The 24,788-nt window shown below is 40.9% G+C and overlaps 1 protein-coding gene across 2 annotated transcripts in view; it reads right to left on the reverse strand.

Annotated features, from left to right (window-relative positions):
* The window catches only part of CNTNAP2 (contactin associated protein 2), a 1,640,949-nt gene that overhangs the window by 158,064 nt on the left and 1,458,097 nt on the right, over positions 1–24,788 (reverse strand). For both annotated transcript variants that reach the window (XM_074945269.1, XM_074945270.1), the window contains exon 16: positions 2,546–2,716. In XM_074945269.1, the coding sequence (XP_074801370.1) occupies positions 2,546–2,716 (171 nt within the window). The remainder of the gene's footprint in view (positions 1–2,545; positions 2,717–24,788) is intronic.

Below are 24,788 nucleotides of genomic sequence, written 5' to 3' on the forward strand. Positions count from 1 at the left end.
TTTTTAAAAAAAATTTATCCACCCTGCAGCACAGACAGCTACAAAGCAAACTTTTCCCATAATGAATCTCAGCTGTGTTTTGTAGTCATGTAAGAGCTAATTTGGTCTCTATGTAAATAAAGTCCTTGGCCCATCAGATGAGACTGACAGCAAAAGGTCCAATTAGTGCCAAATGTAGCGGTAGATGCACTCATTTTATCTACCTAAGAAGGATGAAGGGCTTAGTCAGCACTGAGAGTATTTGAACGCATGATTCTAGGAAAATGATATATTCTAAAACCAGTGCTTAGACTAAGCCCCTAGCCAAGATTCTCACACCCTATCTTTATAAGGAGACACTTTCAACTCACATCTGTTCACATGTAATCAAATCCAGACATGCAGGAAACCAAGTTCACTCATCTTAACATCATGACTAGACAACAGAAGCTTGTCTTTTCTTAATTTGCCCTGGGCCCAATTATTCTTTCCTTTATTAAGACAGAAAACAAAATACATGGTTGGGTGCACATCTCCACAGGTGCTTTGAGGAATGAAGCAAACACTCTTGGACAGGAACGTTGTGATTAACCTTGATGCTAACTCCCGACTGAAACAGGAGGTTTTACGTTCAAATTTGTTGACTGTAACCTAAAAAAAATCTCAAATAGCAGGAAACTGCAAACTACGAAAGGAAATACAGGAGAAAAGATTCAGTGTGTAAAGCATAGCTGGTATACTATTATTTGTATTACCATAACTCCTACAGGTCCTAATCATAGACCAGGACTTGACTGTGCTATTCAGTACTGTAAATGTTTATTTTTGTAAAAATATCAGTATACAATAAAGCAGCTGGATTTCCAGCAGTCTACACAAATTAGATTGAAATGAAAATAACCTGTGGTGAGTTAGCTAGTGGCATGGCTAGAAACTGTTTGCCATATGCTGTGTTGGCCCATCACAGACTGAATCAGAATTAGGAAGAGCTATACTAATGTTTTGCCAAGTTGTGCATCCTGAGATGTGCCTTTTCTGCTTTCTGCTGGCAAAAAATGGCCCTGAAGTTGGTATATTGAGCCAAGGGAAGATCACCCCAATGTCTTAGGTTGGTATAATGTTGTGAGGCCAGCTTGTCCCTATGTCTAGCTGATCAACGACTGCCATTGACATCTTGGTAGAGCCATATAGAGCAGCCTCTATCTTACCACTAACGCAAGCTAGTTGGAGTGGAGCTAAGTTTCCTCGTTTGAAAGTTAAGTCTTTTCTGTATTACGCATATCTGAGATGCAGTCTTATCTTTAAAGGAATGGTATGTACACTTCCCTCAGACATTTCTTGATCCATTTGTTCATGATGCTGGAAAGCCTCTGTGTCAGAAATTTCCCTGAGGAGCTCAGATTTTTTTCAGTTACTTTTGATAGTTTTCTAGAGGTCCCAGGGATTAAGAGCTCCTTCAGTGTCCTATGCATCATTTGACATGTGGCTAATGCAGCATTTTCTCTGAAGGGGTTGATTTTTCAACACAGTGGCCTTCTGGTAGGAAAACCAAAAATACAATGAAAAAAAAAATACAGTGAAGGTTGCACAAGTTTCCCCATCCAGCTCAAAAGGATAAAGGGCTGGAAAAAGCAAGTCCTGTTTGCATAAACATACGGGACTCTAAAGTGTAGTGGGCAAAACTCATTGATATGGTGTGGTTCCATGTTAAGATGTCTTTGGAGGAAGAAGCTATGAAATTAATAATTGTTAAAAAGATATCATAATCAGTCATGTGCTCGAGGATTTAGGCTGTAGGAAGGAGTGTTGTCTAGGCAGAAGCAGACAGACTTGGGAATCAGGGCTCTGGCTCTGCCACTGATTTACTGTCTGACCGCTGACAAATTACTTAGGGCTCAACTGCATTGAGGGAGAGCAAAGGAGGCTTAATGCCATCTTTGTTCCCACCTACTAACCTCCTTAGACTCACCAGCCCTACTTTTGGAAATCTGTCCCATGTTTCTTAAGATTAAAAAAAAAAAATCACTCTCTCTGTTAACTTTATCTTGCAGCATGTCAACCTGTCACGGCCTCTTTTTCAGATCAGAGATTTTATTGGTGATTAGTCATAACCCATGTGGGCATAAAGATTTGGTTACTCCAGGATTTTTCAGAGTTTAAACATTGCATATATGCCTTGATATCTTTGGTTATTTGAAACCATTGATTCAAATAGTCATATCATACTTTTCTCACTTATAGAATAAGTATGGTATACAACACACATATACTCTTCAAATAAAATAACTAAATTAGGCATGTAATTTAAAAAGGCTTAAGAGTTAGGTAATATATGTCAGTGTTTTTGTTTCTCCTGCTATGACTCCATGTCAAACAAGATGATCGTTATTTCCAGGGTTTTTCCCCGCTAAGATAATTTACAAATATAGTGAAAAGGTAGACTTGGACTTTGTCCTACATCACAAACAGCTTTTACTTGACCATGTGTTGAATGACAGAGGTTTCTTAAATCTCATCACCTTTCATTTTTCGTTCTCAGTAAAAGTGGTGGAGAGAATATACTCACATTTCAGCTCAAGTTTGATGAAGTCTGTATTCCCCAAATTCTCAAGAAACACTCCATCAGGGGCTGATGTTTTGAAATAGAAAGAGATGTCTGCGCTGGTTTCCCCTTGGAACGTGGAGAAGTGAAGGTAGGACGATGGAGTAATGAAAGACGCAGCGTTCCAGTAATTTCCTGTGGAGAAGTGAGTGACAAAATTATGTCTTTCAGTGCTCCTTTCAAGCTGTTATTTACTTGTGTAACCAAAGCAAGAATAGAAGCTAAAGTTTCTAATGTCAAAGTGTGTTACAGTGCTTTCTGTATGCAAAAAGAGAAATCATTCCAATTCTACCTTGTTACACTTTTTTTATAGATAGGTTGCTAGATTTCAAAAGTTAGATGACATTTTGAGGACATTGTGAGGACATTTTCAAGCTCCTACCCCATGAGATACTTATCAAAATATATGTATGTGTTCGTGTACATGGCCCCAATCCAACAGAGAAACTAAGTACATGCTTAACGTTAAGCATGTCAGTAATCCAATTTATGTCATGGGACATCAGGGCCATGGTGTATATGCAATTGCAAATGGCCAGTCATATACCTGCCCGGCTTTGCTCATGTGCATGCATACATTACTGCATGTATAACTTGGCTGCTTTCAAACTTATGTACATAATTGCATCCATCCAGCTATGTCTATCTTTTCCTTTTTGTTTTAATAACAGAAAAATACAGTAATTGAAACTGAAGATTACAGCTGGGATTCATTTATTGGATATGGTTGGACAATATTTTCACTCTATGGAGTACACCCTTCCCCAGTCCTCCCTAACAAACAGAAAGTGCAGTATGCACTGCTCCAGAGGAGCCCTGAATCATCACTTGCAGGACAACACTCTACTTCTTCCATGGATAGATCACTTGAACTATGCGTTCCTTCCACTACCATTCCCTGCTTTCCCAATAAGATGCTGCCAAGGGATCTGTGGGGATAGACTCCCTCACGCCTGAGATGAACCTTGTGGCAGAAGGTGCACTCTTTGTTAAGTCATAAGAATGGCCATTCTGGGTCAGACTAAAGGTTCATCTAGCCCAGTGTCCTGTCTTCCAACAGTGGCCAATGCCAGGTACCCTAGGGGGAATGAATAGAACAGGTAATCATCAAGTGATCCATCCCCTGTCGCCCATTCCCAGCTTCTGGCGAACAGAGGCTAGGGACACCATCCCTGCCCATCCTGGCTAACAGCAATTGATGGACCTATCCACAATGAAATTATCTAGTTCTTTTTTGAACCTGTTATAGTTATGGCTTTCACATCATCCTCAGGCAAAGAATTCCACAGGTTGACTGTACATTGTGTGAAGAAATACTTCCTTTTGTTTGTTTTAAACCTACTGTCTATTAATTTCATTTGGTGACCCCTAGTTGTTGTGTTATGAGACAGAGTAAATAACACTTCCTTATTTACTTTCTCCACACCAGTCATGATTTTATAGACCTCTATCATATCCCCCCCTTAGTCACCTCTTTTCCAAGCTGAAAAGTCCCAATCTTATTAATCTCTCCTCATTTTTGTTGCCCCTTTCTGAACTTTTTCCAATTCCAATATATCTTTTTTGAGATGGAGTGACCACATCTGCACGCAGTATTCAAGATGTGGGCGTACCATGGATTTATATAGAGGCAATGTTATTTTCTGTCTTATTATCTATCCCTTTCTTAATGATGCCCAACCTTCTGTTGGCCTTTTTGACTGCCGCTGCACAATGAGTGGATGTTTTCAGAGAACTATCCACAATGATTCCAAGATCTCTTTCTTGAATGAGCTAATTTAGACCTCATCATTTTATATGTATAGTTGGGATTATGTTTTCCAATGTGTATTACTTTGCATTGATCAAAAGTCGGGCCAATGTACAGGAGGTCCCCCAGTCTAGGTCCAATTGTGGCCTCATGGTGCTTCCTAAGGTGAAGTTCCCACTCTTCCTAGGTATGACTGGGGAAGGGAATGCTGATACTGCACCTTGCCGTGATGTGGGCTTCCCTGAAGCAATATTGGTGGTTGTCACTGACTGAGAAGGGGCATGGATAGGAAGGACAAATTGTGAAGCCCAGAGTCCTGGGTGTAGTCCAGTACTCAAAATGGGGTGAGGAGGGGGGGGCTTCCCAACTAACCAACTAAAAGATACAAACTATTAGATAAAACTTTAAATTCCCAAAAACTTCTAAAACTCTCTCTCTCTCTCTAGTCACAGATAAAGGAATAAAGCCAGTTTCCGACCCAGATGATGCAGTGGTGAGAAGGAACTGGAGAGGAGGTCGGTCCGCCCTTCCCTTTATCTCCTTGGTTGGAGTCAGGGGGTGAGCAAGGGCGCATGTGTGGACCAATGGACGCTGCTTTCAAAATTCTCCAGCTTTAGGCTCATGAAGCATATGTGTACCCACAGTGTAATATACATAGGGACCAGCATTCGAAGAGGGATGGTCGTTACATATTTAACATTGCCATTTCACTTGTCAGCACTGGCTGAGTATTAGTGTAGTTGGTGCTCTGTATGTTTAATAACTAAAGTTACTGGTAATGCAGCATAGTCTGACTTCTTGTCTTTTGAGGTGCTTATGAGACTCCATGAGAATTTAAATTGACTATAACTGGAATAGGATTTTGGTTAAATACACTTGGGGATATTTTATGAGATCATTTTTTCCCTCTTCCAGTCCTTGTCCCTCTTCTTTTTCCATGTTTTTCTGTCCCTATGGAGAATGGAGAATGAGTGTATTTTAAAAAGAAGATAGGTTTAAAGCATTGTAATGATTTGGGGGAAATCAGTAGTTGGGGGAGGAGAGAGGGCTGGGCATGGTGGCCAATACCTTTATAACAGAAGTAGCACCTGTGTGGGACAACTAGATTGGTTGTATCAGCTGGTCTTCAGTGAAAGTAACTCCTGTCTGGCATTACTGTGTACCACGTTTAGGCAGATTGATTACTTCCTGTTTGGGTACTTCCTATGATTTCAACAGACATTTGAGTTATTTTATTATTGTGGAAGGGGCTGTACAAGAAATGGATGCTCATTAGTCTTAGGTCTACATTTTTAAAAGTGCCTGAGTTATGTGAACCAAATGGATAATTATCCATGCAACTCCATTTTCCTTCCGTAAAACTGTAATGGTTGTGGAGCTGCTTGCACCTGTTTCCCTTTTGGTCTCTCTGAGTGTACGCCCTCAGGTGCTAGGCCTGTTAGGAATACCGTTCTCTCATTCGCAGACTGGGACCTGGGTACCACACCCCATCTATGCCCGCCACTTATTACTGTGTAGGTGACTGAACCCTTGTGGATATTCCCATATGGTGATGAACAGCTGTCGAAATACATGTAGGTTTATTGAACAACTGGAACAAAGCACTAGAGAAAATAATTTTAGAGTAAAAAGCAGCCTTCATATCTATCTAGACTCATCTAATCTTAATTACAAGCTAAGTTAGATGGGCTTCCTTCTTGAGTTCCAGGAACAGAATAGACCCGACCTACATTCTGCTAACAAGTCTGGGAGCTCTTGGGACCAAGCCTTGTCTTAGTTTGCCTTCCAGAGCGTCAGTCTCCCTCTGCCCCCTCCCTTCTCCTTTCCCCAGAAACTCCTGTTTCTCAAAGTTCCACTCTCCCTGTGTGAGCCTGACCCTAATTTCCATGTTGCTGAAAGGCCCTTGCTATAGGCCCTAGGAAGGTCTTTTGCCTCAGACTGGTTTCTCCCACTCAGCCAGCCAGACCAACTAAGATGATGCTCATGTGATGCTTGCTCCATTGTTTGACCATTGATTCTTTCAACTTTAATGTCTTGTGTCTGTTGGGAAGTGTGCTGGAACTGTCTGCTCCCACCGACACTCCAAAACACCGCCCCAGAAAATGTATACATAAAACATATTTTGGGGTACAGCTCTATATTAACCCACAAGCAACCCCACATCAACACTCACATGAAAACAACTGCATGCATAAATGAAAACAACTGCATGAAAACAACTGCATGCATAAATGCTACTGGCACTTTGATTGACCCTAGAACTTTTTTAATTGTATTTTTCATTTTATTGCCAGGGTACTCAGAGCTCTGGATGAAGATTCTCCGATGTGGAGTTTTAAATTTAACTAAATGAAATAAAACTGCCTCCCCTTTCTCCCTTAGTCTTGCTCACCCTGAATTGATCTGTGCACTTCCTAATTTGCATAGAAGAGAGTCTCTCTCCCACTTCTCAGTAAAGATGACCCTTAGACCGAGTGTTGCAGTGCAGTCTCATAGTAAATAATTTTACTATTTTTACAAAATATGTTATACTATGTTTCCTCAAGATGTCAGAGACTGAGAGTTTAGTAGGATTGAAATAAGGATTAGAGAAAAGAAATTGTTTTGTGGGTTGTGTGTGTGGCATGTGTGTTTACTAATTATTATTAATTATTATTATTATTATTATTAGGGAAATAAACTTTTATGCTGCAGGACATAAGCCAATCACTGTCAGGTGATTTGAACAAAGTTGTCCTGGTGGGTTGTTCCATAATTACTCACTACATTGCTTTCTGCTCAGTTTTTATTCTGCCCTTACTCAGGCAAAACTCCCATGAACTTCATATGAAATGCTGATTGATTTAAATTTTCATGGGAGTTTTTACCTGAGTAAGAATCAAGAACAAAACACTGAAAATCCCAAGTAAAACATGAATATGACAAATAAAATTCAACATTCAACATTGAAGAGTGCAAAGTAAAGCAGCTTGGAAAAAATAATCCTAACTACATATATACAATGATGGGTTCTAAATTAGCTGAAAGAGACCACCATAGATAGTTCTCTGAAAACTTCAGTTCAGTGTGGAGCAGCAGTTGTCAAAAAGGCTAACAGGGTGTTAGGAACTAATAGGAAGGGGACAGAAATAGGAAGGGGACAGAAAATAAGACAGAAAATATCATAATGCCATTATATAAATCTATGGTGTGCCCACACCTTGTCCAGTTCTGGTCTCCCAAATCTCTAAAACGATATAGTGGAACTGGAAAAGGTTTCAGAGAAGGGCAACAAAGATGATCAAGGGTATAGAATGGATTCCATATGAGGAAAGACTAAAAAGATTGGGGCTGTTTAGCTTAGAAAAGAGACAGCTAAGGTGGGATGTGATAGTGGTCTATAAAATCATGAATGGTGTGGAAACAGTGATCAGAGAAGTGTTATTTACCCTTTCCCAAACTGAGGGTCACCAAAAGAAATTAACAGGCCGCACATTTAATACAAACAAGAGAAAGTACTTTTTTCACACAATGTGGAATTCCTTGTCATGGGATGTTGTGATGTTGAACTAGGTTCAAAAAAGTACTAGATAAGTTCATGGAAGATAGATCTCTCTGTGGCTATTAGTCAAGGTAGTCAGGGTGCAACCCCATGCTCGGAGCATCCCTAAACCTTTGACTGTCAGCAGCCAGGAGGGGAAGACAGGAATGGATCACTCCAGCTGCCCTCTTCTGTACACTCCCCCTGAAGCTCTGGTATTGGCCTCTGTTGGAGACAGGGCACTGGGCTAGATGGACCCTTGGTTTGACCCACTATGGAAGTTCTTATGTCCTTATGATCATGTGAGGGTGCCAAAGTACCACTATGTATAAATGTAACATACCTCTTGCATTCAGAGTATACAGATTGGTGCCCTTTTAAGAATGGTAGATCCATATGTTGATAACATGCAGTTACGGGCTTAGAGCAGTCAGCCTGTTAGCTTCTCCCTTGCAGTGACATTTACCAGCACTTTCTTAGCCAGCTCCCTTCTGTCTCTTCTTTCTTAGCATGATTGAAATTCATTCTCCAGCACCATCAATTTCCCTTTTACATTCAGCTCCCATTGAAATGGAGAATGGCAATAGCAGAACTGTAAAAGACCTCAGTGCTTTTAGCTCTGCTAGGCAACAGCACTGGAGAACTAATGCTGCAATGTCAGGCCGCCTTTATGTATTACAACAGACCAAAAACCTCCAGGGCCCTCATCTGCAGCAAAACAGATTTTATATCAAAATGATTATGTGAATAAAATGTAAGAATAGCCTCCTGTTTCAGTGAAGATGGATGTGTGAATGGGAAACTGCTCTGTGCCACAAAGTAATGGATTGAAAGTATCCATACAATTATGCTCAACTAATCAAGTTTTTTCCTTCTTTTCTTTCATACTGGGAAAATAGGAATATACACATGTACTATAAAACACTGCTTCCATTACTCACATGAAGTAGTAACTTATTCTGCAGGAATTTCACTGGAACCCATCTCAGAGAGAGGCACTAGTCAGTGAGAGAAAGGGTGGGAGAATGCAGCCTGAAATGAGGCATGTGACATGCTAGCTGATTTAAAGTGAGGTGGCAATGGTCTGATTAACTGTCCGGGTATGCAACAGCAAAAAATTCAAATTAAATTTTATAAAACAAGACCAACAACCACCCTGTCAATGCACCAGAGAACTTAATTCCCAAAGTCAGAAGATGAATGAATTATTGTTGGATTACAGCAAAGGCAGCCATTCAAGCTTATATTACTCCCCACCGTCACCCTCTCCCCCCAGAAGTGTCTATATTAGATTTCCATTTTCAAGATAAAAACAGCCCTACTTCTTTAGGCCAAGTAACGAATGGTTGCAAGTCTAAAATAAAACCTGCTGAGAATATCTATAATTCTAAAGATGAGTTTAGATTTTAAAAATGGAAAAGTTAGCACAGTAGTGGCGCGTGTGACATTGCAAGCAATTCAGATTTTAGAGAGAATGAATGACAGGCATAATTTAGTTTTGAAAACAGTTCTCTGGAATAGTCCGGTGCAATTCCAGAGTCCGGTAGCAGTGTAACATAATGCATTTTGACCTCTTTTTGCTAAAATGGGCTCCTTCTAAAGGACAGGAGCTGTTAAAATTCAGAGAGATGAATGGAATCAACCTGACATTTCACTTTCATCAGACTTTATTGGAAGTTCATAAGGATTTATCACTGCAGGAACAGAAGGTCATCAGTATATCCAGATGCAGATGAATAAACATCAACTACATCTGGTACAGGAGAGCTGTAATTTTATTAGTAATTATAAGCCTTTGCTTTCCACACTGTTTTCCCCATCCAATGTAATCTTTTTAGGTTTGTTTTCTGAAAGTTCAGTGAGCGCTTCCTCACTAAAGGCCCGATCCTGAGAGGTGCCAACCACCTCCTGTGAGGTCCTGAGTGCCTTCAATTCCCACTAACTTCAATAACAAGCTGTCCTTCAATGTGATGCCAATGTTTCTCAACTTTGATCTGGTAGGACAACCTCTACAAGTGAGAGGATGATTCCATCTCAAGGCACATTCAGTCCTCTCTCTCTCTCTCTCTCTCTCTCATTGCTGAGAATGCCAACAAGCATGCCATTATTGCCACTTTTGGTCATGGTTTCTGTGAACTGGACATTTGCCTCTTGGGACTAGAAATGAGGCTGAAAGCAGCAGACTCCTTATTACAAAGAGCACCATACAGGCCTTAGGTAGTAACTAACTTTTGGTCACTACAAATAAAGCTAGACTTAACCCAGTAACCCAGAGATGAAAGGCTCTATATCCCATTACCCTGTGCCACCTGGAACCCCAGATTCTACCATCACAGATGAAGGATAAGTCAACTTCACTAACATTTTTACACTAACTTTAGAGTGAACCAACGTGTCTCCCTCAATTTAGGGAGATGTTTTGGAAGCAGACAAGTTATCAAGTGGCATAAGACATGTGACGTTGATCAATGGCTATAGTCACAGAGGCCAGCGTTTGTATTACTCTGTCAATCATCACATTTGCTGACTCAAAGGAAAGTGCAATCACATTTGTCAATGAAATGTTTGAGTCAATGACAAGTGAACTCAGTGATGCAGAAAGGCTTCCAGCACTTGCAGTGTTACTCACAAACCCATTTAGAAAATCATTTTTCACAAGTCATGCCTCCTGGTCAAACCATATGATCATGATGCACCCCTTGTCATGGCTGGCATCATCACTTTCATCCATCAGAACGGTGGAAAGTCCTGATCTGGCATCGTTAAAAAATGACTGGGTGTAACGTGCTGATGGACCTTTAATGATGCATGTGAGGTGGTGATCTTTCACAGGAAAATTCTTTTGCAACTAACTGAACCTGCAGACATTAGCCTGATCATCTCTGTGCTATTATCAGCATTGTGAGTAAGATTCCCCATTGTGATGCAGTCATGGTGAACTTTAAGCACAAGACACAGCTGCTTTCCGAAATCTTATTGCAGAATAAAAAGGTTCAGATTCTCCACTGACTTGCACCTGTGTAGTCCTTTTATAGCTGTGCAAAGTGACTGTAAGATGCTACCATTCTGATTTGGAAGTGTTGCACTCCCACTCTGCACAGATTGAAATGACCCTGTGAGGTGAAAGGCCAGGGGGAATCAGGACAATCACATCAAAAGAAAACAAATAGTCATAATGAGCCAGATCTTCAGTGGTACTGGATTACACTCAACATAGCTGAAGTGAACTGTAGGGAAAGATAGCTCTCAGTCACTTTTCTCAAAAAGAAAAGGAGTACTTGTGGCACCTTAGAGACTAACAAATTTATTTGAGCATAAGCTTTCGTGAGCTACAGCTAAATTTGCTAGTCTCTAAGGTGCCCCTAGTACTCCTTTTCTTTTTGCAAAAACAGACTAACACGGCTGCTACTCTGAAACCAGTCACTTTTCTGTTTCTTATCTCATTAGCTGTTAGTCTAAACAGCTCTCAACATAGCTAGGAACAGCCATAAGATCCAAAACACCATGAGACATCACCCTCTCCTGCCCTCTCTCTCCCCGCTTGCATGCTTTTTTTGTGGCGAGAGTGGGGACCAGTGGTATTCAGCTCTATGTCACAAAAGAATTTTCCTCTGTTAGGACCATTCTCAGTTGCCTTTTTAGGGCAGCTTTCCAGCTGTTTTGTGTTGCCTCAAAGTAGCTGGAGACAGGGCCAAAGATCTGGCCAAACTATCTCACATACACTGATTGGCTAATATCTCAGAGTTTCTGAATTTTCCCAAAGAACTTGGCGATCGGGTTTAAAATAACTAGTTACTGATATTCTGCTGCAACTGACGTGTTTTAGTCTTGAGGTGCCACATAATTTATTCCTCAGGTCACGGATGCCAGGATTACCTATTGCATAACAAAGATCTTCATTGCAGATCTTTCAATAGATATTTCCCTCTGAAGCCTGGCTCATTGATTCACTTCATTATGAATTAAATTGATGCTGGCACCTGAGAAAATTTAGGTCACAGGACACGATAGAGTCATCTTCTTCTGCACTATTTGCAGATTTGTTTTCCAAAGATGTAGGATCTTATTGGCTTAGTGGGACCATGGCCCTAAGGTATTATTTGATATTATTTCTCAGAGGCACATACACTAATACAAATTTATATTGCTCCTTTGCGTGTTCACAATACTTAACTTTTAATGCTTCCTTTGCTCATGTCCCCAACCCCAAATCCACAAAGAGATGTAAAACAGATAACGTCCATGTTACACATACACACACACACACACAAAAAGGGTAAAGCTATGGTTTTCATTCCCCACTACATTACTCCAATTTTACAATGTTGCAAATGTATTGTACTTCCACTATTCCATGGTACACTTCTTAGCCATCGACATGTCGACACCCTGAGCGTCTGTCTAATTTATGGCAACCTCTTGCCCTTAGGTGCGCTGTGCCTGGGATCTCTGCAGAGCTGCATGCTGTGGCCGTTTACATGCCCCTCCCATCACCATCCCTGCTTCAGCAAGTCCCCTACACCCCGGCTTGCAAAGAGGTCCTTAGGAAGGAGCTTTATGGCTGACTTCTGCACTGCCTGTGTCAGGCAGTGCCTGCCAGGCTGCATATAGAGGTTTTAGATGCTCTTTGTGTCACTCTGGCCCTTTTACCCAGCATACTGGATCTAATCCCAGATCTCCAGCACTAATGCCTCTGTTCACTAGAATCCAAAAATTCTGGTTCTCTGCAACTTCCCATTACATATAAGAAAGTACCCGTTTCACTCTTATATTCAGGACAGTAGACAAAAGAAAAAGAAAATGCAACACTGAGACAAGGCATGCTGTCTGTAAAGCTGAAGAACAATGGTAGAGCATTGAATTCCACAAAAGATTTGCTTTGTTTCAGGGCTTTGTTTTTGTTGTTTTGGTTTATTTTGCAGGGGAAGGACAGTGCCTTTTTTTAGGTTTAAAATGACTTCTTACAAGGCTCGATCCTGCTCCCATTGAAGTCAATGGGAGTTTGGCTGGGAGTATGATACAGTGGGTCTACTTTAGACTAAAGTAGACTTAGACTAAAGTCTAGACTCTGGGTTATGTTTTGGGGTCTGTATTATCATGTTGTATCAACAGAAACATTTTCATTTTCAGACACAGGTCATTCTGAGCACTACAGTCCCAATTCTGCCATGAGCTCTCCACCGAGGGACCACTGTGCTATGTGTATCAGAACCTATATCCTCACTTTTCTGAGCACTTAGATACCTCTTCAGCTAGATATTTATGTATGTGCTTAAAGTCTGGAACGTGCTTAATTCACTGAATGTGAACACGAAGCTATCGACAAAAATAAACTAAAAACTAAATCACAAGACAGTGTAAGTAAATCTCCCTTCCATTCTCATGATGAGCTTCAACAGTGAACAAGAAATTACACTCATCTATTTTTAAGGTATTCTTGTGACAAAGAAGTAATGTCATTGGCCCCTTAACTGCATTGGCTTTAATGGAGTTGCACCCACTTACTCCAACTCTAAATTTGTCCTGATGTCTTTCACATTATTGTTATCATAGGGATAAAGACTTCTTGCGTAGGGATGGGCAAATGGCTTTGGAAAAAAATAGGAATCAACCAAAACTTTTAAGGTTCAAAAAATGTTAAAGGCAGTGTTGGCAATCTAAAGAATCTAAAAATCATTAGTTGGGTTTAAAAATGGATGTGATTTAAAAAATATAAAGTTCTTTTTCTTTGTCTTCTGTTTTTTGGGCACTTGGGAAACACACATCTACATGTTTTTCTCTCCAAATACAATGGCTAGAAACTTCCTTAAAAAAAAAAATCTAACCTCAGATTAGATTAGATCTAGTGTTATGATTGTGAGAACTGGGGTTGTAAGAAACATGCCTAATTTCATACACTTATGATAAAATCACAAGACATGGCAACACTACAAAGGCCTGCCAATCTTGGGTGCACATTTTCTGAAAAGTCCTTTAAAATTCCCAAAAGATTAAACTGATTGGGGTTTACAGAAATTTAATAAGGATCTATGGAAGTTCTCAAAAATAACCTGTAATAAAAGCAATAAAAAAATGGAAGCAATTGTGAACTAGGGGGGTCTCAAAACAAACAAGACACAAAATTGGTTTCCTTTCTCTTATCTTACTTTTCAAAAGTTTAGAAATTATTGCACCAAAGAGTCATCCTTAAATTCAGTACAGTAATGTTTCAAATGAAATATAAAGACAAAGAGAGGAGAGAAAAAACAGCATTTCAGACAGCTTATATTGTGTGACACAGATCTGCAAAAACATGGGAAATTCACAGCTAAGAAGATCAAACGTCCAGAATAACTTGTGAAGATCTTTACTTTAAAAGGAAGGATGGTCTATGATTAAGGCACTGGGCAGGGATTCAAGAGATCTCAAGTCAGTCGCTGGTACTGCCACTGTCTTAATGCATCACCATGGGCAAGTTACTTATCACTCAGTGCCTCAGTTTCCCATAGCTGTAAAATAGGGAAAATACATTGTTTCTCCCAACCTTTGTCAGCGCTATTTGGATCCTTATCCCGCAATTAATTGTAACCACAGGCAGTGAATTACAAAATTGTGACCTTAGACTGCAGCTAATTGGGGCAGGGACTTTCTTCTTGTGTTTGTACTACGCCTAGCAAGATAGGGCCCTGACCTCAGTTGGTGTGCTGAGTATATTAATAAACTAATACATATGCATAGGAGGGTCACAGTCCCAGGAAGTAGTGGTCAGACATCTTGCAGACTGAGAGCAAGGCACTGACAGCGTACAATGTAGCAATCAGCAGCACACCTACCACTAGCAACTATGTCATAAATGCCATAGGCAACAACTCCATGAGTGCTCCAGCCCTGGAGCACCCACGGAAAAAAATTAGTGGGTGCTTAGCACCTACCAGCAGCCAGCTCCCCCAGTGCCTCCTGCTGAATAACTTCTCCCCCTCCCTCCCAGTGCCTCCTGCCCACTGTGATCAGCTATTCTGCAGCGTACAGGAGGCACTGGGTGGAGGAGGAGGAGCGGGGACAGGGATCTCTCGGGGGAGGGGGTGGAACTGGGTGGGAAGAGGTGGGGTGGAGCTGGGGCTTTGGGGGAAGGGGTGGAGTGGGGGCGGGGCCTTGGGCTGAGAACCCCCGGGGAAAGGAGGAAGCTGGCACCTGTGATAAATGCTAAAATAAAAATCCTTTGTTTAAAATAGTGAGGCCTGTATGTGCTACCATAATAAAAATGATAATTATTTTCCATAACTCTATCTCCTAATGCATTATCCAAATGTACTTTTTGTTGTGTGAATGTGTTAAAAATTTTTTGGGCCATTCCAAGAAGTGGGCTTAGTGGTGTTAACACACAGCTAGTTGTTTGAAGAGCAGATGTATGAAGATCTAACAACACTTAAAAAGCTAAGATGAAAAACATCTAGCTACCTGCTAAGAACCAAATGTTTCTTCTTAGTGCTTTGTAACCCTGCAGGAATGTAATTATCTGATGATGACCAAGATGCCTGTTGTCACATTGCTTCATTATGACACCTATTTCCACTTTAGATATAAATAAATTTAATAATAAACCACTTTGATCACTGGAGACTGCTAGTGAATTACACTTTGCAACTGCTGTGACACTGAGTTCATTCTAACGTTTTTGATCTTACACAACCCAAAGCAGAAGATTCTGTCAGGCTCTGTTTATCATAAGAACAGAAAACTTTATCATGACAGTCTTAAACTTTTTAAAGGGGAACATCACAAAGTTCATCAAACATTCTTATACTCAGTGATGCTATGTCAGACATTCTTGTTGACCATTAGACCAAAGGGCCTACTGTCACGTGAACCAAAACTGGAGTGAGCTTTAAGAATAATTTGTAATAATAATGTTAAGACGTGTAACCAAGAGTCGCAAATGTAGTTTATTGAGAGTGGGAAGATTAGTTGCTTAACATTTAGCATAATATCCTATTTGTCTGACCCAGTGTTTTAACTGCAAGATGTAATAACCGTATTAGTATGGAAAGTTTGGATATTGCAATATGTACCTATACATTTGTAGCATGTATCAAACAAAGGGGCTATGAGTCACACATAAAAAGGGGGAAGTTATAAGTGATAAAGAGCTCACCTAGGTAGTCTTGTTTTGGGGAATTGATCTTGGAACTGCTCGTGTCATCAGCGGCAAGCTCTGGTTTCCACAAAGACCAGGTGTCATATGCAAATATCTTTATCTGTCTTTGTGCGCTGTTTCAATAAAGCCAATCAAACTGGACTATTCCCATCTCACTATTTTATTGTTACTGGCTAGCCAATTTTATATATAAAGATTACAGAATTCAGACTATGCAAAAGAATAGTGGCTTGTTTCATGTTACATTTGGTCTAAACAACAGAAACAGCTTAGCAAAGCTGCAAAGAACATGGGCTGCTTGTCAATGGAAGGAGGCTTTGATCTGTGGAATCTTTCTTCCACTGCCAGAGGGAGGATTTCTGACTGACACTGGAGTTTGCAGTTTCATTCACCAGGAAGAGCAGGACTTTGTCAATGGAAGATATTGTTATGGCAGTGAGACAAATAGACACTTACTTACTTTGTGTTTAGGAACAAAGGACTAGAAGGAACCTCCTGCGGTCATTGAGTCCTGTCCCCAGCTATCATAGGCAACCCTTTCATAACAAGCTTCATCTTAAAACTAGTTAGGTTGTTTGTCCAAACTACCACTACGGGGAGGCTGTTCCAGAACCTCAACTGCTCTGATGGTCAGAAACTTTAATTTCCAGCCTGAATGTATTCACGGCCAGTATATGTCCCTTTATTCTTGTGCCAATATTGTACTTTAGCTTAAATAGCTCTTCTTTCTTCCTGGTGATTATCCCTCCGATGTATTTATAAACAGCAATCCTATCCTAATCATATTTGACCAGTGGTGGGCAACCTGCAGCTCGCAGGCTGCCCGTGGCCTGTCGGGTAATCCGCTGGCGGTCCGCGAGACAGTTTGTTTATATTGACCATCCACAGGCACGGCCGCCCATAGCTCCCAGTGGTCGTGGTTCACCGTTCCCGGCCAATGGGAGCTGCGGGGGGCCATGCCTGCAGACGGTCAATGTAAATACGGTCTCGCGGCCTGCCAGCGGATTACCCTGATGGGCTACATGCAGCCCACGGGCTGCAGGTTGCCCACCACTGTATTTGACTGAGCTTGTATCATAAAGGCCTCAAATCTACCATATACAAAGTCCTGGGTGAAATCTTGGTCCCAGGGAAGTTAATGAGAGGTTTTTCACTGATTTCACTAATATGACTCTGGACTTGTTGGGAGGGAATATCTTTTTTATAGGAGCTCACTGTTACCCTATGGAAGTCTTTTGGGCAGGAAATCCCCTGCAGGCCAGGAGGAAATTTAAGGCTCTAAGAGTGTATTCATTGTCTAAAATGCACTTTGGCACCTTAAGGCTGAGTTTTTCGCTCAGATTCAGCCTTCAGACTGGTTACTCTAAAGGTAAAGGAAAACGAAAGTTACTTAACTTGTCACTGGAGTTCTCTGAGATGGCTCCACATAGTCACACTTAACGAGCCAACCAGTGCATTACCCATGAGTGGGAATATGCAGAGCCAGTCAAAGAACTATACAATCTTGTCTTCCCGCCTCAGTCGGTGAGCAGACTGCCTCTCAGCTGCCTGTAGTCAATATCTGCACTCCCACATACAGTTTGTTTCAGGCCTACCATTAGAGCAGCAGTTTTCAACATTTTTTCATTTGAAGATCCCTAAAAAAATTCAAATGGAGGTGCAAACCCCTTGGGAAATCTTAGGCATAGTCTGCAGACCCCCAGAGGTCCACAGACCACAGGTTGAAAATCACTGTATTAAAGCCTAAAATGAGGAATCTGGGCTCCTGGATTACAATCTTGGCCTTTGAATTGCTATGTGACTTTGGGTAAGCCTATAGCTTTCTGTTTCTCTAGTTTACTCCTCTGGGAATTTATCAAACAGAAGTCAAATGCTGAACCTTTGAGTTTTAACCATCACTAACTAAAAATCTTGACATCATTTTACCTGGCATGCTGTTGCAATGTGTAGAGGAGATGTCTTTTCTGATTTAAATGTATTTTCTTAATTTTTAAATGTGTAGTTTAAAAATACAAACAAACATAAAATACAAAAGAGAACTTGCAGATGAAGAACCAAGCAGAGCTCTTTGTGACTAGCAATAAAAAGAGGAGGAAAATTACCCCACTGGAGTCATATTATATAGTCCTAGTGCAACAAAATTTCTAAAAAAAGTATTGTTTTGTCAGCAAGCCAGGATCATTTCATTTTTTCTCCCGATACTGCAGTCACTCACTGTTGTACCTCCTCAGTGACAGCACTCTGTCAAAGGCTAGTAAAGTAATATCACACAATGATAATGAAAAAAACAGGGGAGGGCAGAGTCATGCCAACTAAAGCACCAATTAATGGTAGACTTGAATTTGCTTTTTCTGAGAAACTGGAAGGTGGAGGGCTGGGGGAGATGGAAAATTGACTCGGAGTTTCCATCTCTGCTGATCTAATCTTGTCATGTCTGATTTAATTACTGGGCTTTCAGCAGAACAGATGAACGAGCACAATAGCCTCCCCCCCCCCCTGTGTTAAGCAAAATAAACCAAATGCCTCAAGGGGCAGGAGGATTAAACCAGCTGAATCAAAGTAAGTGCATTCTGCAGATAACAGGCAACAGACTCCTGCTTGAGATCAGGGCTGATTTTAGTTTTCTAAGGGAGGAGAAGGAAAGGGAAGCAACTTGATAAAGAGCACAGACCACTCACTCACAAGACACACTTCCAGAATTCTCCTGTTTATTGCTACAAGCAATAATAATTTACCAAGAGAAGTATCTAAATTTAAAGAAAGAAAGCTTATTTTCAGATGAATTATTTCCTGTCAGCACTTAAGTGGCTAATAATCACTTGATTCCTGTGGCATTTTATTTATTATGATTAATAATAAAATACTAATCAAAATGAATCCTCTTTGGTAATTACATGGATACATTAATTAACTCAAAAGGAACGGCACTGTAAGGGCCTGCACATGCAAAACCAAATGTCATTTGAGTTCAAGCTGCTCAGCATGTCCCTGAGAGCCATGCAGTACCTCAAAGTATTGGGCCCTGGTTCAGTACTATTTAAACATCCTCTTACTATAGAGTGGCATTAATTACTCCCCTTTCAGGGAAACGACAGTTTCTTGGCACAAAATCAGCAGCTTCTTCAGTTTATTTTTATTTATTGCCTCTGACGTCAAAATCTGCTTTTCAAATAAACTGAAGGAGCAAACGCTGTTAGCTTCCAGTACATGGAGTCAACAGACTAGCGTATGGGTTAAGAATGATGATTCAGCAAGGTCATTTGTTTTTCTCCTGACAGAAGCAGGCCGTTGATCAGCTGACAACTAGCCTCTCTCCTTGTAAGTTCCTTAGCTTTGCATTTTGCTCTCATCCCTATCTTTTTAGATGTGAAATTATGAACTTTAAAGAAGAGGCTTGCTCTTCCCCTTCCTTGCACAAGCATACACACATACACAAACTTATAAAAGAATCAAGCATATTTTCTAATCAGCTTATTATTTATCCCTGGGGCCACTGAAAACTGGTTATCAGACTCTTATCACACAAACAAGATGCTTTTTCAAAAATAAACAATAGAGGGAGGGGCTTGGCAACTATAGTTTAGAACAGAGCCAGTGCCTTTCTTTAATTAGATGAACTAGTATCTCATTGCATAGCAGATGTTACTTTTGATTTAAAATGTGTAGGACCAGATTCTGCTACTAAGTAGACGGGTGTAGATCATAAGTTACTCTACTGAAGTCTATGGTTTTCCTTTGCTTTTAGTCCTCATATGTCCTTGAAGTGTCAGTGCTGTAAAACAGTAACCAACCAGAGCCCATCTAAGCCTTCTCTACATTACAACTTCCTCTGAAGTTACCACCAATGAAGATGCAACCCATTGGGAATTAAAGGTCTGAAAAATCTTTGTGCAGACAAAGCTGTAAAATTAGTTTTTCCTTTTGAGGAACCAGGCTGAAAGGAAGGACTGAACACTGAACCTCTTATGTTAAAACGTGAGCCTCTACCACTGGAGCTAAAGGACTAAGACTCCAAACCTGAAAACACTTATACATACACTTAACTGTACTACTGCGTGTAGTCCGATTGACTAGAGGTAGCAGACCTCCCTCTCAACAAAAAAGATTTATCCCCTTTTCCTGGTTTTACACAAGTTTTAATCTCACGGGAAATAAAAATCAAAATGATTGAAATTGCAACGGGAAAAGTCAGATCTTGTCCCTGAGAGTAAGGAAAGCTTTAACACTTAACACAAATCTCATGTTACTTTTGCTAGAAGGTGGCTTAACCATGGAACCTATGCACAAAAAAATCCAGTCCAGGCCCCGTGAGTACAAGGGTTCTCCGAATTTTCTGGCCTCAGTGCCAGTACACAGCACCCTGACTGCTGCTACTTGGCCATCAGCACAGTTAGAACAGGTACACAAGGAGAAAGCTGGTTTTACCTGTTCTCTCTCTCTCTCTCTCTGTGTCTGTCTGTGAGAGAGAGAGATTGCGTACCTTTCCAAAATCTTTGCTTTGCTGAATGTATGTAAGCAAGCATACTGGTCCTGAATAGGCAAGGTTCTTAAGCACATGGCTAGTCACACTGAAGTCAACAGTGCTATTCACATACTTAAGTACCTTACTGAGTTGGGGTCTCCCTTTATTATAAGGTCCAGTGCCTGTGCTGTCTTCCTCACCACTGGACGCTACTGAACTTGACACTCTTAAATAGCACATGTCAGTTACCATAGAGACAGGCAGCAAGAGAATGGGAGAGAAAGAGAAATAAGCTCAGCAGCAGCTGGTCTGGGTCAATGAGAAAAAAAAGACTCGTGAACTCCAGGTTTTGCAGGGACAGTATTGTGGTTCATGTCATTATGTGTCTGCTCTAAAAACCGGGAAAAGCTTTTACGCAGTTGATGTACCACTCTCTCCTACTGCTTCTGCTTCCCTCCTCCTCCTCCTCCTCATGCTGGTTTTTTAAAAAATCTTAGCGGTAAGGTATAGCAAGGCTCACTCTATTTTTTACTTCACTCCACCAACCGCACTATTTACATACCTTGCCGAGTTGCTTACTGTTGCGTTGCATCTGTCAAGGTTCCTTCCCCATTCTGAACTCTACGGTACAGATGTGGGGACCTGCATGAAAACCTCCTAAGCTTACTTTTACCAGCTTAGGTTAAAACTTCCCCAAGGTACAAATTAATTTTACCCTTTGCCCTTGGATTTCCACTGCCACCACCAAACTTTATCTGGGTTTACTGGGAAACGTAGTTTGGACACGTCTTTCCCCCCAAAATCCTCCCAACCCTTGCACCCCACTTCCTGGGGAAGGTTTGGTAAAAATCCTCACCAATTTGCATAGGTGACCACAGACCCAAACCCTTGGATCTTAGAACAATAAAAAAGCATTCAGTTTTCTTACAAGAAGACTTTTAACAGAAATAAAGGAATCACCTCTGTAAAATCAGGATGGTAGATACCTTACAGGGTAATTAGATTCAAAACATAGAGAATCCCTCTAGGCAAAACCTAAGTTACAAAAAAGACACACAGACAAGAATAGTCATTCTATTCAGCACAGCTCTTTTCTCAGCCATTTAAAGAAATCATAATCTAATACATACCTAGCTAGATTACTTACTAAAAGTTCTAAGACTCCATTCCTGTTCTGTCCCCGGCAAAAGCAGCATACAGACAGACACAGACCCTTTGTTTTTCTCCCTCCTCCCAGCTTTTGAAAGTATCTTGTCTCCTCATTGGTCATTTTGGTCAGGTGCCAGCGAGGTTACCTTTAGCTTCTTAACCCTTTACAGGTGAGAGGATTTTTCCTCTGGCCAGGAGGGATTTTAAAGGGGTTTACCCTTCCCTTTATATTTATGACAGCATCCCTTGGGCACAGACACAGAATGAAGATCTGAGAGACTGTGCAAATGGGGTTTCATGTATACCCACTTCATAGCTCTACCATGCCTGTCTGTATCCCCAATGGATTTTCTGCACCCAGGGAGGATGCAGGGACCGAACAGAGTTTAACCTGCAGTTCATCCTTCTAGACACCAAAGCTGCTGCAGTGCCATGTTATAGGCAACTAGGACACTGCTCTCAGTGACCTGGTTCCTTTTGCTGGATCTCAGCCAGGAATGAGCAGTCATTACTAAGGAGTTGGGGATGGTTGTTGGCACTAATAGAGATGTGTCAGGTGTGTGTGTCGTGTACGATACTAATCAGGCAGAGACACAGAGACATTCCCTGTCTGAAAGGGATGGAGACACTCCTTTATATTGAAATGTGAAACAAACTAATAAGGCTGTAAGAAATAAAGGGAAAATGACTTGGGAGAACTTACAGCCAGTATGTTAGCAGAGCAAAGTTCAGCTGCCCTCAACCTTGGAGAAGGTTATGGAATTGTGAAGGGCTAATTCAGGCCCTGACCCTGCAAGCTAGTAAGCATTGCCGGCTCCAGTTGATTTGAGTGGGAATTGGTGATGATGACGTTGCATGAGCTGATGAGCACCTTGCAGGACCGTGTCTTCAGAAAGACCGTGTCTTCAGTAATGTGCCACATAATATCCATAGCAAATTCACCACAAAAATGGGATATTTCCAACTGGGTCAAAGTTACACCCATGGTTTTACTGCCTATATTCACTGTGGGAAAGCATGACGGAGGGTGAAATTTCAGCCTCGTTCTAATTTGCAAAAGATTACAAAAAAAATTAGTTTGCCATATGCAAATACTTCGGAAGCTAAACGAGGCAGACTGGAGGCAAAGCTTGGTTGTTAGGCCGCCAGACATTTTTGCGATACGTAATCCATTCTTGTTTAGCACTGACTATAATAACTCTTATTAAATCTAAATTATCCAAATTGAATGCAGGTTAGCCAGTTTGAATGTATAGCATTACCCAATACAAACAGCCAGAAGCACCAACTCCACCCCCCATGTCTCAGAGTTTGATCACAGGACTGAAACTGAGTAGCTAAATGACAGTCTTGAGTAACACATGATGCCATAAAACAAATCATCGATTTATAACTTAATAAAAGGCATCAGAGATCATCAAGGCATTAAACACCAGGGCTGGCTTGTTTTGCAAACCATTTTTAACAGCAGACCCAACTGGTGTACCTTAAATGGACCCCAGCCAAATAAACAACCTTGTTTCTAAACACAGTAAGACAAATGCTGGAAAAGGCTGTGTGCTTTTTATAGCAGGGCTTCCTAAACTTTTTCATAATATGGATCACATGTTAATAGAGAGCGAAGACTCCACGGACCAATACATCTCATAGGTGACTCTGTAGCAGGCAATGCAATTATTTACAGGGGAAATAAATATTAGGAAAGTATTCAATGAATTTCAAGCTTCATTTAATGTGATTTAGGTGGAACCTAGGAGAAGTCAACACTATGTGACCAGCCAGCTCTCTATAAATCACTGGCAAGTGCCCCACTTTGGGGAACTACTTATTTAGTAGTAATGTTGAGCAACTGCCTCTGTCATCGGTGCCATGCCCCATTTTTCCTGGTCAGACTTAAGCTTGATCCTGCTCTTACTAAAGTCAGTTGAACACTCTCATTGACTTCAATTAGAGCAGAAACAGACTCTGCAATATTGTGCTATCTTCCTGCAACATTCCCCCATCCCAAAGAATAATTTACTGTTTTGATGGGATCCAGAAATGATCTCAGTCATTTTGGGCTCTCCCAACTCGATATATGGAAGTGAAAAAGGAGATACTGATATGTTCTTTTTATTTTTCTCTCCAAGTGCTGAAAGTCAATGATGAGAAAAACAGATCAAGAGAGATTTTCAAAGGACGTTTATAATGCACTCTGGAAGTGCATTCTGGCTTATCTGCAATGATGGCAAAGTATTTTAATTTATCGACCTAGAACTTCTACCTTCGTGTATGATCCCAGGACTCAAAAGCCCTGGCTTTGCAATCTTCCCATGTCTCTGCTCTCAAACCATTGATAAGAGTGATCTGTTCTAATTTCTGAAAAAAAAAAAAATCCACCAGATGGCAGCAGGGCTCAAGATTTAACACAAAGAGACTGAATAACAAGAAAGGAGTTTCCCCCTTGTATCTAAGGAAGAGCTGACAAATTGTTTCGATTCTCAGATCAATTATTTCTAGTTTTGATTGAATAGCATAAGAATGGCTGACACTGATTGCATTGATTAGACAGATTTTCAGATTGTGTATATAAGTTTTGGTGGACTTGTTTCAAACATTTTATGTACAGTGCAACACTGGTTCCAGGAAAGTCTTAGAGATTCAAAGTTTGGTTATATCCCATGGGGCTGTACAATGTTCCTCTTTCTCTGAAGTTGGAGGGCAGAGAGGACCACCAGATGTCTGACTGGAAAAAAAAAAGCATAGTCCTGAATTTTTATTTACTGTCTGGGGTCTCTGAACCCAGAGCACAACCTCCCCTGTGCTGTTTGCCAACCTTTGTGCACTCTTCTGTTTGCTCCTTTGCAGCGTAGCTAGAGCCCTGTATAAATTACAATTTCATGGAGGGGAGGAAAATTGTGAAAATCCCCCCAACCCATGATCTTTTAAATATTACGTTAGCGACATGATCTATTAAATATTGCTTTGGCTTACTGCTCTGTGTGCATGCAGAGGAATGGAGTATTGTGTGCATGCAGAGGAATAGACGGCTAAGCTGCAGAGGAATAGACTGTTCTTTATGGAAGAACAGCCGGCTGTGTGCATGAGGTGTTCTTCCACACAGATGTACTCAGCAGTCTGTTCCTTCACATATCAAGGAACAGACTGCTATGTACGCCTTATGTGGAAGAAAACAGTGCTGCGTGCATTTGT

This window comes from Natator depressus, chromosome 2 (genome assembly GCF_965152275.1).
Source record: "Natator depressus isolate rNatDep1 chromosome 2, rNatDep2.hap1, whole genome shotgun sequence".
NCBI lineage: Eukaryota > Metazoa > Chordata > Testudines > Cheloniidae > Natator > Natator depressus.